This window comes from Dromaius novaehollandiae, chromosome 2, assembly GCF_036370855.1.
Source record: "Dromaius novaehollandiae isolate bDroNov1 chromosome 2, bDroNov1.hap1, whole genome shotgun sequence".
Lineage (NCBI taxonomy): Eukaryota > Metazoa > Chordata > Aves > Casuariiformes > Dromaiidae > Dromaius > Dromaius novaehollandiae.
The window spans coordinates 108409128-108427565 of NC_088099.1; the positions used below are offsets into that span (position 1 = coordinate 108409128).

The window sequence follows — 18438 nt, forward strand, 5'->3', positions numbered from 1 at the left end:
CCCATAAACTGTTAATGTTTTCTTCATGCAGAGTAAGCACAGAAGGATGATCCTGAACAGGCTATGTAAATCATTGAAGCAGTTTTTATTCCATGCATTTTTATAGTCTGAAATAATTTGTAATGCAGTGGATATAGACCACAGGATTCAGAGGCAGGAAGGCAGGATATCAGTAAGCACAATGACCTGGACTTTTAGCTGATCCCCAAGCTTTGGGACCACTCTGTGTCTCAGCTTTTCCTTACACAATGTGGAAGACAATGCAGCTTAGAATTTATTTTTATCAAACCTAATCCTTTACTATGAATTCATTTTTTGAGATCTTAGTGTGATGGGCACTTAAAAGATCCCTTATGATTATTTTATCATGGATGCTGGATGTGTTTGTGCGTGTTCAAAATGCATATTTCTATAAATATATATGCCAGATCTTGTTAAGCAAGGAATTTAGATTATTTTTTGTAGTAATGGAATTTATCTGAAAACTTTGCATGATATTTTGGTTTGCAAAGTTAATATTCACACTATGTACCTTGCCTGCATTCATGTGTTTACATATTTCCTGGACTCAGATAATAGGCAAAGCAGCCTTTGAAAGAAACAAAGGTAGTCATTGCCAGATGTATTAAAAAACAATAATCCCATCCGCTGAAAATGATTGATTCAGTTAATCAGCTGTGAAAGACATCAGTGTGTTTTTCTTAATGGAAATAATGCATGGTCGGTCCCTTAAGGAAGGAGCATATGCATTTATATACACATGCTGATTCATGTACATTTTTAATGCATTCCTTGGTTTGTGCATCACACGTCTGTCAGGAAGATTTCTCTGTGGCTGTCAGTGGTTGGAGTGAAGGGGCAATCTTACAAACATCTTCTTCGTCTGTATGCTGTGCGTACCCTGCAAGGAGGCAAGGAGACTCTGTTGAGACCAGCTTCTGTTATTCCTTAATTATGGCTCTGATTAAAAATTTCTGGCAGTCTACATGTCTGAAACTGTATATGCCACTATAGTCCCGTCCCCCCCGCCCCCGTAGACTTAGGAGGGTTTGTATTTTTTCTTGTCTATAAATCAGGCCAGGGTCTAACACGTAGTGAGAACCCTCAGTTGAGATGATAGTGCCCTTTTCTCATTTCTGAAACTGGAGATGTCTTGAATATTCAAGATCTGATTCATTTTTTTTCACAAGGCATCCTGATCTGTTACCTTAGAAACAACTGCACAGACACTGGAGGTTCACAGCATATAAAGAACTGGCGAGTGAAGCACTAAGATGACTAACTTGAAATGAGTGTTGAACAAGTGCACATTTGCAAGGCTTTCATATTTTAAAGGAAAGCAGGGAAAAGTAATGGTTACTATTTTTCTCCTACAATATTCTTAATACATTTACCCGATGTACTATAACTGATGAGCTGCCCTGTTCTTGTAAACAGCTGATAGTTTATATTACGCAGTATGCTGACTGGGAGGTTGAAAATCTTAATGTGACATGTTTTCTCTAAATTTCTGCTGAATGGTTGTTGCATGCTAAAAGATGAAATTTATTAAGGGCTAAATGGTGCTTTGAGACATGCATGCACAACCTGTTCAAAAATTTTAGTGGAAACTGCATCTGTGTATTTAAAGCTGGAACTTGACTCTACAGATTTAAAGGTGACGCTGGTTGTACCTTCAGCTATCTCTAAGTGCCGAAAACTGGTGCTGCCTGTCAGGAGTCAGTGAGAGCAGATCTCCAATACGCGCCCAGCATGTAGCATGTAAATTGTGAGGTCTTTCAGCAGCTTATGGGGATAACTAACTCATCTGCATGGAAGGGAAGGATGGATGACTGTCCTAGTCAGACATCATTCAGAGAGGCGGGCATTAGGGAACGGACACCTGTGTCTCAGCTCAGGGACACAGAAAGAGAAAAAGCTATTTTTTTCACTTAGAGCTGAGACAGAAAAAAAAGATGACATTTATGTTTTGGTTATGTGCATGTGAAAGAGTGACAAAGTAAGATGCTTGTATCTACTGTTGCTGTGGGAGGAATGATCAAGAGGTACCGTTAGGTATAGCTTCCCAGCATTCTTTTCTTCGTGTGTCATCACAGTCTGCAGAATGAAGTTCCTGATACCTTTAGTCTTTCATCATGCAAGCTTCCGTGAATTGGAAGCATTTTTTGTGGAAATGGGTTAGTTAGCATGATCAGTGTGTTCCAACACTGTTATATACATATAAAAAGAAACAAATTATGTTTGAAATACAGCCACGTCTGCCTTTTTGGCCTTTAAAACATAGTCTTGCAAGTTTCCAGACCTCCTGCAGTGATGCTTTACAGAACAGCAGTGCTATAAATGTGTCTGAAGAAAGAATAGGCATACAATGCAGAAAGATGCTAAATTTACTACTCCAGAAATTCAGTGATGATTCTTACATGATCAGAACAGTGGTAGAGCTAAGTAGCATTTATTAATCAATTCATCCTTAATAGCTGATAATTTATAGGAATGATAAGGTATTTTGTGATCAGCATTATTAGCTATTCCAAATGTGATTACGAGTTTTGTCTGTTTAAGGCCTTGCCTTTTCAGTGTTTTATATGTTCTCTAAGCATATATATATACTTCATATTTTTGTGTGTGGTATTCACTGTCTACGACTGATTTTGAATATCTAATCAATTAATTTAAGAATCAGAATGATGTGAGGAAAAATAGCTGGTATCATCAAAAGGTGTTTGTTCATCTGTTCAGAAGACTTGAAAAATGAATGTTTTTTCACCCACTGCCTAACAGTTCATTTCATTTTCCACAATTCTGACAGCAATCTTCAACCTGATTAATGACAGACATGCTGCACCTACAGCTCCTTCAAAGAGATGCTTCTGAGCAGACACGCCTACGCTTTAACCTAAAAGCAGATTCGTTGAACCTGGGCATATGGGATAAGAGAAAACCCCTCTGTATGCACAGCAGACACGATGTTCTTCCCCTCACCTCTGACAGCTATTTGGTGCTACCGCTGCCCTCTCTATCCATAATCCCGCACCCTCCAAACATTCCCGCTGGCAAGGGAATCCCTCTCAGGCATCACACATCAGAAAATGTCGTTCCTTCATCTCTTGTTTCATCGCCACTTTGAGCCCCGAGCCTGTTTGTAAAGCCCTGTCGCATGCAGCTTTCTTAAAGGAGCACAAGTGCTATGATTCCTATTTCCTTTTTATAAACCCAAACCCACATTTCCAATGGAAATGCAGGGCCGTGTTTAGTGGGGCAATGCATAGCTTTATCAAGTGACAGCAAAGTCCTTGCTGACAGCTAGCTTCCCTTATGATAATCCTCCAAATGTGAGGGCAAGTCTCTAATGGTGAGAAGTCACTGCAGGCACTCAGTATTAATAACTGTGTTTATTGTGGTAATTCAAAGGGAACAGGGGAGAAAAGGAACAACAATGTGAAAAGTGCAACACAGGCAAAGTAAGAGCTAATTTCCACTTGGAAGGACTTAGGAGTCTAAGCAGATGAAGGTCTTGATGTCTTTGCTCCCTGCTTCCATGTAACATACAAAAAAAGAAACCATTGGGATTGCTTCCTTACTTGTCAGCACTCATCTGTGATTTTCTGCCTCTCTGTGCTGTTTAAGGCTATCTATAGTCAAAAAAACCCCTGACAGTCTAAGTATCCCAATGCCACTCTGTCCCTGAGCAAAATAACTGCCTGTGCTGCTTAGAGCGCATATACTCAATCCAGCATGGAGGTTTGAACACATGCCTTAAACACTCACTCCTAAGCGGCCATTCTCTGTCGAGTTCATATTTAAAAAAATTATCAAGCCACCTATATGTGTTTTTTTTAAGATTAGACTATTAATGTGTATCTTGTATTAACTATTAGTCAAAGTTACTTTCACCTTGAACAGAGTTGTTTGAATGTGGCTGAGAAAGAAAATTCAATATTAAAAATGTTTATTACCAAGCTGAATTTTTAATAGGCTTTTTTTGGTTAGTGGCAAAGGGAGAGATAAATAATATTATTTTAAATAACATACTTATGGTAGTATACACTACTTAAACTATTTTAATAATTTTATAATTTTAATAAAATAAGTGAAACAGTCTGTCAGCATGACTGATGGACTTTTCCCTAAAGAAGCTGAGAGAACACTTCTTCCTCTGTTTCAAGGATGATGTGAAGAACACCTGGGGAATTTCTCTTTTCTTTCTCTTGTGGAAAAAGGAGAGCTATATTTTTCAATAAGGAACAGTGGGAAATTCCAGGTGATCTCTACTTAAAGTATTAATGTGCAGAGCATGATGCAGAGAGCTACTGAGTACATGAGGAGCCTGTATGAAATGTGTAATGAGTCCAGCAGAAAATGTTTCTCACATTTAGCAGTTATTAAGATTTCAGGGTAAGTCTGCAGCATTCAAAGAAGTACCACGTAGACATCTCAAGTAGCTTGCTTAGAGCTAGTTCACATCACAGAAGCAGTGGAGTTATGTTAACTTTACATAGTGCTGAGGAACAGTATAAAAACACTGGGAAAAATTCTGCCTTGAAGCAAAACAGCCAGGCTTCACACAAAAGGCACACAGAAAGTCTGCTTTTGACTTTACCATGTAAAAATATTTCTACCTGGCCATGCTTGCCTTTTATGCCAGCATATAACCCTGAAAAATTGTGCTCTAGACACAGAGAGACAATATACTATGTTGCTAACATCATAACATTGCAATAGCATAAGAACTATTCATAATGCACAGACTGTTTACTTGTTATAGTGCTAGAAGAACAATGTCCTATCTCTATATAAATTTTATAATGTTATTTTATAGTATAAATATACATCTGCATGTATTACTTGTGTAGAGGATTATTTATTTTACTGTGTCAATGATGCCTTTTTTGGAAAAACAGAAAATATGACTGCTTTTATTTGGTTTTACTTTGTAAACATGGCATGTGGAAGAACTATTAATGCTCTTCAAGTTTCTCTGCAATAGGGTTATTCAGGATTAAAAGAATTTAAGATCATTACATATTAATAGATGCAAAAGTATAGATTATTGTTTCCATAGTCATTCCCAGAGCCTTCTAATAGGAAGAAGCTATAGACCATGAACTTTTGGCTCAACTTTTATAGCTTTTGAAAATAGTAACCTTTAAATACTAAACTCAGGGTTTTTTATATACTGGAATAGTGACTTTCTGGAAATATGATCATTATAACAATCACCTAACTTGTCCCCACCAGAAATAAAAATATATTTACAAGTCAGTTAGAAGAAATAGGGTTCTCATTCTAGGCATTTTTAAAGTATAATTTTCTTAAGCCTGGAAAAGATTGTGAGTTACCATCTCTATTCCTGTCCATGTATTTGCTTATATATCCTCTGGGATAAGTGCTCCATCTTGTGTTCAATATCCATAATTGTTGCAAAGCAGAAGACTTTGCATATATAATTAGTTCAAAAAGTGTAAAATCTGTTTGTATATTAAGATACAAATTATCCTTACACATACCACATACATTTAAAAAAAAAGGAAATACTGTAATTAAAAATAATGTAAAATGGAATTGTTTAAAATCAGACTAATCTTTAATCTCTCTGTAAATATGTGTTATATAAACTATAGTTTTCTATGAAAATATTAAATGGTTCAAATGCAAACTCAAAATAGACCTTTTGGTAATAAAATTTTTCTTTAATTGGTGCTTTAATTTAAATTACAGTATTTTCATGCTGTAAAAATCCAAGGATTTATGGAAGATGATTATCAGAATATCAGGTAGAATTATATGAATAATTATAATTTGCTTCTTTGTGCTATAATAATTATGAATTGTTCATTGTGCTGAATATGTTATCTCATTAATGTCTAGGCCACTTAATACCTTGGCAGCTCTTAATTCAAGCTGCACAGTAGAAACAATATTACCACATGATACCAACTGGAACTTTTGATCAAATTGTGCAGTCATCTTTTCATAAAATCCTAGAATTGGAGTTGGCAGGGACCTCTGGATATTGCCTAGTTCAACCCCCTGCTCAAGCAGGGTCAGGTAGAGCAGGTTGCCCATGACCATGTCCAGTCGTATTTTGAATATTTCCATTACCTCTGTGGGGAACCTGCTCTAGTGTTTGACCACCCTCACAGTGAAAGAGGTTTTTCTTGTGTTTAAGTGGAAATTCCTGTGTTTCAGTTTGTGCCCATTGCTTCTTGTCCTGTCACTGGCTCTACCGAGAAGAGTCTGGCTCCCTTTCTTTACTCTCCCACCCTGATATTTATGCATATTGATAAGGTCCCCTCAAGCCTTTTCTGCTTGAGGCTGAACAGTCCCAGCTCCTCATGTCAGGGGTCACCTCCCTTGACCTGATGGCAATAGTCTTCTTAATGCAACCCAGGATGCAATTGTCCACCTTTGCCATGTAAGCACATTGCTGGCTCATGTTCAGCTTGTCCACCAGGACCCCCAGGTATTTCCTCTCACATTTGATACACCAGTAGAAGTTCTTCTTGTTGCCCTACACCTCCCTCAACAGATTCTACTCCAGGTGGGCTTTGGTTTTTCCCTGCACAACTGGACAGTGTCCCTATATTCTTGCTACATCACCTGACCCTGCTTCCACCTCTTCTATTCTTCCTTTTTATGTTCGCGTTTAGTCAAGAGATCCTCATTCATCCATGCAGGCCTCCTGCCACCTTTGCTTGATTTCCTGCATGTCAGCATGGACCATTCTTGAACTTAGAGCAGGTGACCCTTGAAAATCAACCAGCTCTCCTCAATCCCTCATCTTTCTAGGACCATGTCCCATGGCATCCTTCCAAACAAATCCCTGAAGAGCACAAAGTCTGCTCTCCTGAAGCCGAGAGTTGTGATCGTGCTTTTTGCCTTTGTCCCTCCTCTCAGGATCCTGAACTCCCCGATCTCATCTCTCACTGCAGCCAAGGCTTCCCCGACCTTCACATCCCTAATCATTTTTTTCCTGATTGCAAGTACGAGGTCCAGAAGAACCCCTCTCCTCAGTTCCTAGATCACCAGTGTCACAAGGTTATCATCAATGCACTGCAGAAATCTCCTGAACTTCTTGTGCCATGCTGTGTTGTCCCTCCAACAGATGTCAGGCTGGTTAAAGTCCCCTGTGAGGATAAGGGCCTGTAAACATGAGGCTTCTTCCAGTTGTCTGAAGAAAGCCTCATCTACTTCTTCTGCCTGATCAGATGGTCAGTAGCAGACCACCACAACATTGCTCGTTTTGATTTGCTCACTAATCCTGACCCATAAGCTCTCAGCTGGCTCATCATCCAGTCTTGGCTGAGCTCCATATATTCCCACTGCTCTGTCATATAAAGAGCATTTAGAGATTCATGGTGAAGACTGTAGGCTGATATAGCAGGACTTCTGCTGAGAGTTTGTGTTAATTTTTCCCATGGGAGATGGTCCTGGAAAAATAAGGGGTTAGGAGAGCTGGTTGGTTTTCAAGGATCATCTCCTCCAAGTTTGTGCTAATTTATCTAGTTGAAGCTAGCGATAACAGTAGCTTCCTTTTTGTGAAAAATAACATTCACAACCTTTCCTCAGGTTTAAAACTTTTATATGTTGAGGCATTGCTATAGCTGATGTTCAAGGCTGAGGTTAACCTCTCAAGTGTTGCAGCCACGGATGTCGTGTGCCAGTTTCCATTCCCTTCCTGAGTCTGTAACATCTTCAGGAGATGAGTAGGGCCAGCTCCATCCTGCTGCAAAAGAATCCTATTTACTATCAGTTCATTTATCCTTCTAATGTTACTAGAATGTCCTTGTTACAGAGTTCCAAGACTTCTTTTTTGTGCTTCTTCCAGGGCAAAAAAAGCTAATTCCTCCAATGTACATAGGGACTGACAAGCTTTCAGCTTCCCTTGATGCTTTCATTCATTCTGACAAAAACCTCTCATTAGTGGGGAAAAAATACATTGATTTCTTGTCCAGCTTAATCACTCAGATTTCAATGGATCACAGACAAGACTTGACTATATTGAATTTTAAAAATATAAAGAAGAGGAGCCTGTTTGTTTTTAGGTTTAGAAGTTTGTTGCACTTGGGCTTCTCTCATGTTAAATTTGCTGTACTTTTACTCTGAAATTGCTCTGCATCTTTATTCATCTAGTCTTAACATTTATTCTTCATATAACATCTCTTTCCTCTGTAGTTCAATATTGTGAATTTAGGGAAATGGGGGTTATCTTTCGTTTTACTTCCTTTTTTCTGCTTTCCATTTACAGATCTCCCTGCCACCACTTTGCATAATTATCCTGTCTTCTAAAGTCTGCACAAAAAAAAAAAAAGTATTTTGTACTGCTCTTACTTTTTGTCTCTTATTCCTGTTTTTTTCCTGATATTTTTCATGTTATATAAAATCTCCTGTCATTTCTTTCAGTGCAGAATGCCTCGAGTATCATCTATTTCTCTGGTTTGCGCAGTTCTCTTTTTCTTTCTCTTCCTTTCACTTCCTTTACTACCTTCCTCCAGTTTCTCCTTTTCTACTTACTACCCTTATATATTTTTAAATCCCTATTTTTGTGCCTCACATAACTGTCCTTTCTTCCCTGAAATTGTTCTCTGTCCTTTTGGGGATTTTGGGGACTGTTAATCCTTTTTTGATGTCGTATTCAGGATTAGATCAGGCAAAATTTAAAATGACAAGGGCAAGTCATAGACATCTAAAAGCTTCTGCTTGCCCAGAGACAGCACTTTGTCCCTACCACTTCCCTTCTAAGGCCTTTCATACCATTCTGTACATTTTTTATTTCTTTATGCCTTTACCAGCACAATTTTTCCTAATCCTGCACTTTTTTCCCCCCCTTGTCCCTCTTTATGCTTTCACCATTTGTCATTTGGGTCTTCTTTTCTTGTGCACTTCCCACTCATTACCATGCATTTTCAATGGGTGGCTTCTTAGATCTATTTAGGCTTCCTTTTCATAAATTCTCTCCCTCTCTATTTCACTTCTTTTTTCCCTGAGACTAGAGGGGGTTACTCTTTATGTGTGTAAGAGAACCAGCCCCCAAAGAGCTGGAAACCCTTTGAAAAGCCTTGCCAGGGAACAGGGATTGCTGCTAGAGTGTAAAAGGAAGATCCTGCCTCTGGTGGATCCTCTATATCGTGACATGACCCAAATGACAGCTATGGATAAGGACTGTCTCTAACCACTACCCAGTGCTAATATGCATGTGTGCTGTGATATTTTTTCTATACATTTTTTAAAAAAATCCTTCTTGTAGCAAACTTAGCAGCTGACCAGGGTCACTGATAGGAGATGGTAAGCCAGATCTTTCCAAAACCTGAGCTAGCACTGGAGTGGAAGCAGTGTGGCTGATGTGCCTTCTGCACTGGCTAAGCGATATCCCCCTCCAGCGCAGCAGCTTCCCTGCACTGCATCTGGATCCACCCACTGTGTAACTGCAAAGCTCACACAGGCACCCAGACAGAAGGGGCCTATGAAGCTTCAAATGTAAAAGTAGAACATCTACTGTTGGACTCTAGCTATTGTCACAAAGGTATATTTTGATGCATTTTGGTAAATTTTCATGATAGCTTTTAACTTTTTAAAAGCAATGTGGGTTACAGTTCACACACACACACGCACACATAGAGCCAATAGAGCTCTCTCAAAAAATATCTTTTTATGATCCCAAATAAATATTTGCAGTTTTAGAAATGTGTTATTTAGCTAATAGACCATAACTGTTGGGGCCCCTTACAATATTAAGGCTTCTGTTGAAGTCCCCAGAAGTGATGTGTGAGTAAATTTCAAGATATATGTTATGTGACAATATGTAATGTTATACACACTATTAAAATATGTAATATATGTAAACTATTATATCTAACTGGATGGTTACATAGTTGGAGAAGTGTACAAATTTTGATGACATCTATTATTTATTTAACAGACCATTACTGCTCTGAAGAAGCCATTATAGTCAGTTTTGGATATCTGAAAGTAGACACTTTCAACAAAAGTGTATTTCTTCATGTGATGTATGGAGACATTAAGTTCTACTTTATAAATCCTTTGAACTGTCCTTAGCAAATCACTGAAGTAGTCCTTCGCTCTGAGTCAGTCTCTGTGCTATGCATATAGCTTATCACAGGAACTACTTTTATAATTGCAGAGGAGAAAAACTGTCATGAAAATCCAAGTCACAAAAATTAATAATGTGAACATCATAACTTCCTTCTGATTAGTTAAGGTTCCTAAGCTATTTTTAACTTCCATTTTAAAAAGTAATTATATTAAAGGTTTTTTGAGCTAAATAATCACATAAACCAATTAATTTTAACGTATTTCACACTGATAAAAATGTAGCCTTTTTTTCAATATAAATGAGGGAAGATCTTCTGGTTCAATTTTGATAAAAGAGGTATCAGAAATATTTTATCTTTACTGTGTTATACAATTTTGGAGTAATATCTTTACAAGCCCAACACCTAAAGATCTCACAATACTTTAGCCTGGTTTAGCAACATGTGCAGTTCCTACTGATGGCATCCAACATGCTTCTTCATAAGTGGCCTTCTATAAAACTCTCATCCTGAAGCTATAGTAGCATTAGGGACATGATTCTCCAAGACCATGCGCTTCACGGACACTATGAACACTGTTGTTGTTTTTAATCTCTACTCTTGTAATCAAAGGGGTAGCTTTTTTACTGGAGCATCTTGTATGATCAATTTTTTTCTTTTTTTAACAATTTTATTTTCGCTGGGTATAAATGTTCAGACACCATTGATACGGACACTGAAGTACATCTTCATTCAGTAATGACATGACAAGTTGTCAAATAAAACTGGAATATCACCAACAAACCTTAAAAGGAACTCTTTGCCATTAGAATCAAACTAGTAGAAGGAGGTCCATCCACCTTAGACACAATTGAAAATCCCATGCCACAGAATAATAAACAGTGTGTGACTCGAGTGCTGTCAGTGCGGCATATGGAATAATAAATATGCTGAAGGAATCTCTGTTGTATAGCTTTCTCCTCTTACAGATTACATGATCGTGCCTAGCTATGTTTGCTGGGGAGAGTTGAATGATTTACTACTTAATATCAGCTTTCTCTCTCTTGTTTTTAGCCCCTTGTGAAGCCAACACATTCTTTTGCCACAGTAATATGTGTATTAATAATACATTGGTCTGCAATGGACTCCAGAATTGTGTGTATCCTTGGGATGAAAACCACTGCAAAGGTAATGTGTAGAATTGCAATTGTCAAGTTATCAGGCTGCATGGGATACAGAATCATTACCCTTAGTATCTTGTTAAATATGTGCCAGATGGGTCAAAGCTAAGAAAGAGTAAATCTGGGGCAGCATACATCAAGCAATGGAGAAAATGAAGAAACATGGGAATACTGATGGGTTTTGCTTGGTGTTAATTTGGCTTGGTTATATCCTTCTGGCAGGTTTTCTGATCACTTGGTCTCCGTTTCTGGTACAATCTTAAATGCAATTGAAAATAATCTTTTGGTTCCTTTGTCATATTAACTTTGTTGTGGAATAGCATGTGGGTAGCAGGTGTCTTTTCACTGCATGCCATGTCCATAATAGCACCACTAAAAAACACAGGTGAAGTGACACTATAAAAAGCAGCCAAATCCACCTATAATCCTCCAGTGAAGCTGAAGTGCAAAGAATAAGCCAGGGAAATCAGGCATAATGTCTATTTCATAGGTAGGCATTGGTGTTCCCAACCAGGTGTTGACAGTGGTTTCCAAATATTGCATCTGTGTTGTTTTCGGAGAAAAAGAGCTTAACTAACTCTCATTACAGGCTAGGGAGACTGTTCGCTCTTTTTTTTTTTTTTTTTTTTTTTTTTTTCCCTTTCTTCCCCCTTGCTATTGCAGATTTGTTCCTGGAAACATGGGCTATGCCAAATTTAGGAACCAATCAAGAAAAAATTCAGAACGAGGTGCATTAGCAGTCAGCCCCTAAATCTGCTGAAGCCTGTAAAATCCTGACAAGCAATACAATAGAGTAAAACATAAATGAAATCGTATTTCAAAAGAACAAAACAAAACTGTGACATGGAATAATATTCTTCAAAAAGCTAAGCATACAATTGGGAAAGAATTATCTGATCTCCACTTCTTCTTCAGCGAAGAGGAAAACAGAAACCCTTCCCCTCTCTTTAATTTCCTTCTTTCATTTGCCAAGGATCTTTCCTACTGGGTCCTGTGTATTTATCTCTTCTTATATTTCTTATAAAAAAAATCAGGTTTGCTGGTTCCCACAAAAAGGCTGTTTGCTGCTCTGTTGCTTTTTCTAAATCTGATACTCCCCCAGAGTCTTTGTCAGACAGTTGGAGAAACTCCAAATGAATTTACCAGTGTAGGCAATGAGGAGTACTGAAAAGTTCACTTTTGGTATCTAGGAGATTACAGAAAGATGGATGTCACTGTTTTAGTGCAAACAAAATTCACTTCAAAGGCTTTTTATTAAGCCCTTTCATATGTTTTAGGTTGCTAGGAAAAATTATGCTAAATTGGGAGTTGAAATTTAATCACAGGTGCCAGTCTTGACAGATGCCAATGCTTTCAGCTTGGTTTTCTACAAGGCTCAGTCACCGTCTTGTGTATCTGCAGCCATTTGAAAGCAAATCACAGAGAAATATGCAGAACAGTAGAGTGAAACTGCATTGCCTTTGTAGTATTTTACTGCATATTTTCTGGTTTTCTTCTTTCTCAACACTGAATTTGTTGGCAAACTTCCTACCAGCCCTTGGGTAAAGGGTAGGGCATAGGATCAGCTTTTAGATTTTGACTATGGGTGTTTTGAAATGTTCTGGTAATTAATAGGTCTTAATCCAAATTGCACACAATTTCTTTTCCATTGTGAAATCTCAGTTAGAACAACTTTTCTATTTTCTCCTCATTTAGCTTTTTCATTGAATACTGCCAATGGCCCCAATCAGTTAATATTAGGAGTTCAGAGGAGTTCCCAATGCAAAGATGAATTTCTTTTTAAATCCTGTAAACTCTTGTAAACTCTTTCATTGATTCTATTTTCCTAGCTGCATATATTTGCTGGAAGAGGCAGAAAGTAAAAAAGAAAACTTATGTAACAGTATTGGGGGCTTTAGCAGGCAAATGGAGTTGCAAGGTGAAATTAAAGCCATGTTTGTTATGGCAACTGTTTTTTGTAAAGAACCTAAATCTAATCATCTAATCTTTCATCTAATTAAGCTTATAATACATCCTGAATAAATCAAGTGATTCTTCCAAGAGAAAGGGCTGAGACAATTATGTGTTGTTTATTTGGTTTTCTTGACTACCTGATTTTTTTCCCAGTGAGAATGACTAAGTGAACTCAAACTAGACATGACTTTGCAGTAAGCTGTGAACCCATCGTGGTTGTGTTCGTTCTTGAATTGGCGATTAATGCTCTGCTTTTTCTTCTGTCACACAGAAAAAAGAAAAGCTAACCTATTGGACCAACTTACCAATACCAGTGGGACTATAATTGGGGTGACCTCTTGCATTGTGATCATCCTCATTGTTGTCTCTGTTATAGTACAGATCAAGCAGCCTCGTAAAAAATTTGTCCAAAGGAAAACAGACTTTGATCAAACAGTGTTCCAGGAGGTGTTTGAGCCTCCTCATTATGAGTTATGCACCCTTAGAGGGACAGGGCCTACCGCTGACCTTGCTGATGTTGCAGATGACTTTGAAAATTATCATAAACTGCGAAGATCATCTTCAAAATGCATTCATGACCATCACTGTGGATCACAACTGTCTAGCACTAAGGGCAGCCGTAGTAACCTCAGCACAAGAGATGCTTCTGTCTTGACAGAAATACAACCCCAGCCTGTAAAACCCCTCATTCAGCCCATGAACAGGAGAAATATCCTTGTCATGAAGCATAGCTACTCACAAGATGCTGCAGACGCGTGTGAGATAGATGAAATTGAAGAGGTACCAACCACAAGTCACAGGCTGTCAAGACATGATAAAGCTGTCCAGCGGTCAGTATCAATAGATTTTTGATGAAGACTGTTGTGTAAGGACTTGATTGCTCAAACATATTCACTCTATTCAGTAAAGACATATTCTCTTTCTTCTCTGTTTACAGTTTAAGTTTCTATTTCCTGATAGCACATACCATTATATTATCTCTCTCTTCCTTTGTTTCTTTCTCCCATCTCTTCATTAGTTTTCTGAAAACTTCTGTATCTCAATTTTTACTTTTCTACTTTATATCTTTCTTTTTCTTTTACTATTTTATACACATACCCCTGCACATGCACACACAGGTCAACAGAGAGAAGGTAGAAATTTTAAAAACTAAAGAAGATTTTGTGCAAATCTAGTTTTTGAAAGAGCAACGTGTATGTGGTTTCCTTGTCACTAAGAGGTGGCCTTGAGTATCATCCATTATTGGTCCAGAATATCTAAATCAATACATCAATAAAAAATACATTTATCCATTTTGATGCATGGTACAATAATTAGAAACATTATCCTGGGATAAGGAAACTCCTTGTCCTGTAAAACATAATTTTCCACATAGTGAATGGCAGTATTTGCAAAACTTAACTGTATCTGTTCTATTATTAACCACAATATCTCAGCTTGTTATATTAACATGCATATATATATATAAATATATATATGTATCACTTAGACTGTGAGAAAGCATAGTGAATACAGACTACTCATATTTACATACACTAATGCAATTAAAAGGAATCTTTCTAATGAATTAAAAGGTAAAGACCGCCATGATATTTTTAATACAAGAGCTATTTCTACTGTATATTGCACTTTGAATGCCTGTAAATAAGAATGATTAAAAGTTTGCAAGTAAAAGAAAAAGAAAACCAGAAACAATTATGAACCATTTATTTGAAAAAGAATACTCAGAAATTCTTTATATATATTTGTGTTTTCTCTTGCATGCATTATTTATGCACTTCTTGTGACTGTTTACATGCCCTCCATATTTTCTTTGCACATTAAGGCATTTCTGTCTCTTAAAAAAGTAGTTATTTGATTATTTTAATGCAATTGCATGCCACTGTGAATTACTTCATCAATAGTGATCAGATTATCAAGGTGTACTGTTTATTAAGTATCTATATGCATATATTTCTTTTTTCTATGCAAACATTATTATGTTGAATGAAATAGCCATAACATTCCAGGTTCTGCCTCATTGGGTCTCTAAGCAAACATGAGTCTGAGTACAACACAACTAGGGTCTAAGAGACAAACCTGAGGTAAGTAACGATACCTAAACAACAAATGAACCATCTGTTGCATTCCATTTTATTTGTTATATTGTTAAAATGTCTGTTAGTTCTCAAGTTATATGCTACCCTGTATAAGTCTTTGCATGGAGAGAGGCAGGTTTGAATACAGAGGACCACTTTAACATTATGAACTAAGCAAAATCTATTAAATTCTTATTCCTGACAGTAATCATCCCATAGCTAAATATAATCTGCATTCTAAACACATTTTAAAGACAGATGCTTGGCATGGCTCTGGTGTTTCATTTATTTTTTATTTATGAAAATAAAATTTAGAGTTCCAGCTTGTGAAAATGTATGTAAAACTTGGAAAGCTAACCCCAGTTTTAAAGACATGGAACTATCTGTTTTCCGTTCATTTTATTCATTCAGCATTGTGAAGTGTTGGGGAAGGGTGTGTGGGAGTACTGTTAACTTCAGTGACTCCGTAGTACTAATGTTAATGTTTGCAAATTACACTTCCTTTTCATTGAATCTTCTCCTAGTGTCTTTATTTTTGCATAATTTGCACAAAATAATGAAAAAAAAATCTGAATAAATATAATCTCCAATCTTTTATAATGCAGTTATAGATAGCCAAGTCTGACAATTTGTTTCTATTTCTATATAAGCATAGATATGTGTCTATATATGTTTATATGTGTACATACATGTTTATATGTGTATATACGTATACAGCAATTTTACTGGGAGAAAATACATAGATGCTTTTATTGTTTCTAGGTAGTTTAGATAAATATCTGTCTATATTTTTCTTTATAGGGAAAACATATTTTGACTTTGTTTTGCTTTCAGAGAAGAACTATTTATACAATCATGGGAACTGTGAATGGAAAAATCTATAGCGAACTATTTCAGCTGTCTGAAAGAGAGAGTGGACATGTTTCTAAATTCATTCCACTGCCTTTATCCAAACCTAAGAATTACAGACATTTTTTACTTCCTTAACAAGATATTCCCATTGCACAATAATATATTTCTTTTGTAATTTGGTTGCTGGCCACCAAGTGCTCCTTAGTTTTTAAATTTTGAGATTTGCTGGAAACTTGAAGAAGAAATTAGTTCCTGACTGAGACTGTCCCAGCTTTTTGTTGTTGTTGCTGTTGTTGTTATCTTAGTTTCATTTCAGTTGACATGTTTTATATCTTTGTTATCTACTTGTATGTTGTGTGACATGTGAAAGAAGATTTACATTGAACTTTTGTTATATGTACATTGTTTTCATTATATAGACTGCTTGAGAATAGTGCGCTCCTGGGTGATTTTGAACATGCTACAATGAAATGTGAAACTATCGACCTTGGAAACACCAGCTAGAGGTTTTATGGACTCTCTGACCAGCTATTCTCATATCATAACAAAATTCAGCAGCGTTGAGTAAAATTACTAGAAGGCAATAAGACTGGTTAATATGCTTATTGGTCATTTCTCTTTTCTTTTTTCTCTCTTCCTTCTTTTGGTTGCGAGTAAAATTCCCAATTTCAGGAACAATTTATTGAAATCAGGTATTTAGCCATCCATAATCACTTCGATAGAAATGTTTGTTGGATAAGCATCTAGCAATATGACTGAACTTGACATTGAGAAAATAATCTGCATGTATGTTATTGAATATTTGAGTTGACAAAAATCCCTTTATTAGACACATTGTAAAAAGCATGCATTCACTATTATTGCTGTTACTGTTCCTTTTCTGTGTCATATGCTTGCTACTTGTAACTTTTTATATAAAGATACATAAAACAATGTATAATAATTTCTTACCTTGAGTTTAACGGCAATGTTTTCTTTTACTAAACTTACAAAACCTGTGGTATAATTCACGATTTTAAACTCAAAGTTTAGATTTTAGGAGCTTAAAACCTAGATACCTCAGATTCCTGAGAGTCAGCTCTTCCATCCCCGACTTACTAACAAAATACATGAATTTCTTAATATTTAAATGAATTCATAATACATAAAGATGTTTGCCTAATTTCAATGAAATTGATTTTAAAAGGTGCGTGATAACCTTCATGTAATTCTACACTCTTAACTAATTTATTTTCATGGCAGTTGTTAGGAAGTTTGCTGCAGTGTAGCATAAAATTAGATTGTTATCGGTTACAAAAAGGTTGTGGCTAAAGTCCAAGTTTAGAAGTACAGATACACAGTACTCTTTCACTTACAAGATAAAGTGCTGTTCATAATTCCAGCCATACATGTTAGTAACCAACATTTAAATTAAAATGGAGTGGTTAGTTTATGAAGAAAATATTGGCTGGAATGCCACAAGATTACTTAAAGTCAAAAAAATGCTCTTTTTAGGACCTCAATAACCATGCATAAAATCATAGTTTGATTACCAGTTAAGAGTGTTACCTTCTAAATTCTGTCTCAAAACGAATCTCAGTTCCTTAAAAGAGTTGTGTCACTCATGGATTGTCATTATTTTTTTCTGCATTACTACTATGTTTTATTGAAAAAGTGGGGAGAATTCCATGGATCTTCCCGAAGTATAAATAGACTGAAAAAAGAGAAAATCTGAAAGGCTGATATAAAAAATAAGGTCATTTATTTTGTCTCTTTAAATATATGGTACAAAATTTGCATAATTACAAATACAAGAAATCTGATTTCTATGAAACAATATCTACAAACATGATTTAGGAATGACATGATAAGAAAAAGGGTTTCAGATGCTTTGCCTCCTTTTGGTTCACTATATTTGCTATGTATTTTACATAATCTAATTTTAGCTTGCTTAATTTTTTTATTATCACTTATTAGCTGTGAAACCCAGCCCTGCCTGCTCTGTCGTCACTGAGAACTTCTCTCAATTCCATGGATTTTCAGCATGTGCTAATAGGTCATTTCTAAATCTGTCTGTTTCCAAGTTCAGATACTTTATTACTGTTTTTTTTTCTGATCTTTCCCAGTCCTATTTTAAAATCAATTCTTAAGCAGGTTATGATAAGATTTTTGCCATGCCCATGCACAGATGCTTTCCATTATAAAATCAAATAAGGGAGAATGAAAGACATGCTGAAAAAAATGTATGCGCACACATGTGCACACACACACACACATATTTATAAATATTTGCTAATAGAAATAGTGTATAAATAAATATTATATAAGGTGAAATCTAAACATGGGAATTTAGCTTTGAGAGAA

At 36.4% G+C, this 18438-nt stretch overlaps 1 protein-coding gene across 4 annotated transcripts in view; it reads left to right on the top strand.

The window, feature by feature from the left end:
* The window catches only part of NETO1 (neuropilin and tolloid like 1), a 69865-nt gene extending 52826 nt beyond the window's left edge, over positions 1 to 17039 (top strand). For 3 of the 4 annotated variants that reach the window (XM_064507136.1, XM_064507135.1, XM_026102738.2), the window contains 4 exons: positions 11106 to 11219; positions 13437 to 13995; positions 15175 to 15249; positions 16515 to 17039. In XM_064507136.1, coding sequence (XP_064363206.1) covers positions 11106 to 11219; positions 13437 to 13995; positions 15175 to 15235 — 734 coding nt within the window. In that variant the 3' untranslated portion in view covers positions 15236 to 15249; positions 16515 to 17039. Of the gene's footprint in view, positions 1 to 11105; positions 11220 to 13436; positions 13996 to 15174; positions 15250 to 16077 lie in introns of all 4 variants that reach the window. The other variant, XM_064507137.1, reaches the window with a different exon arrangement.
* Positions 17040 to 18438: the final 1399 nt, after the last annotated feature.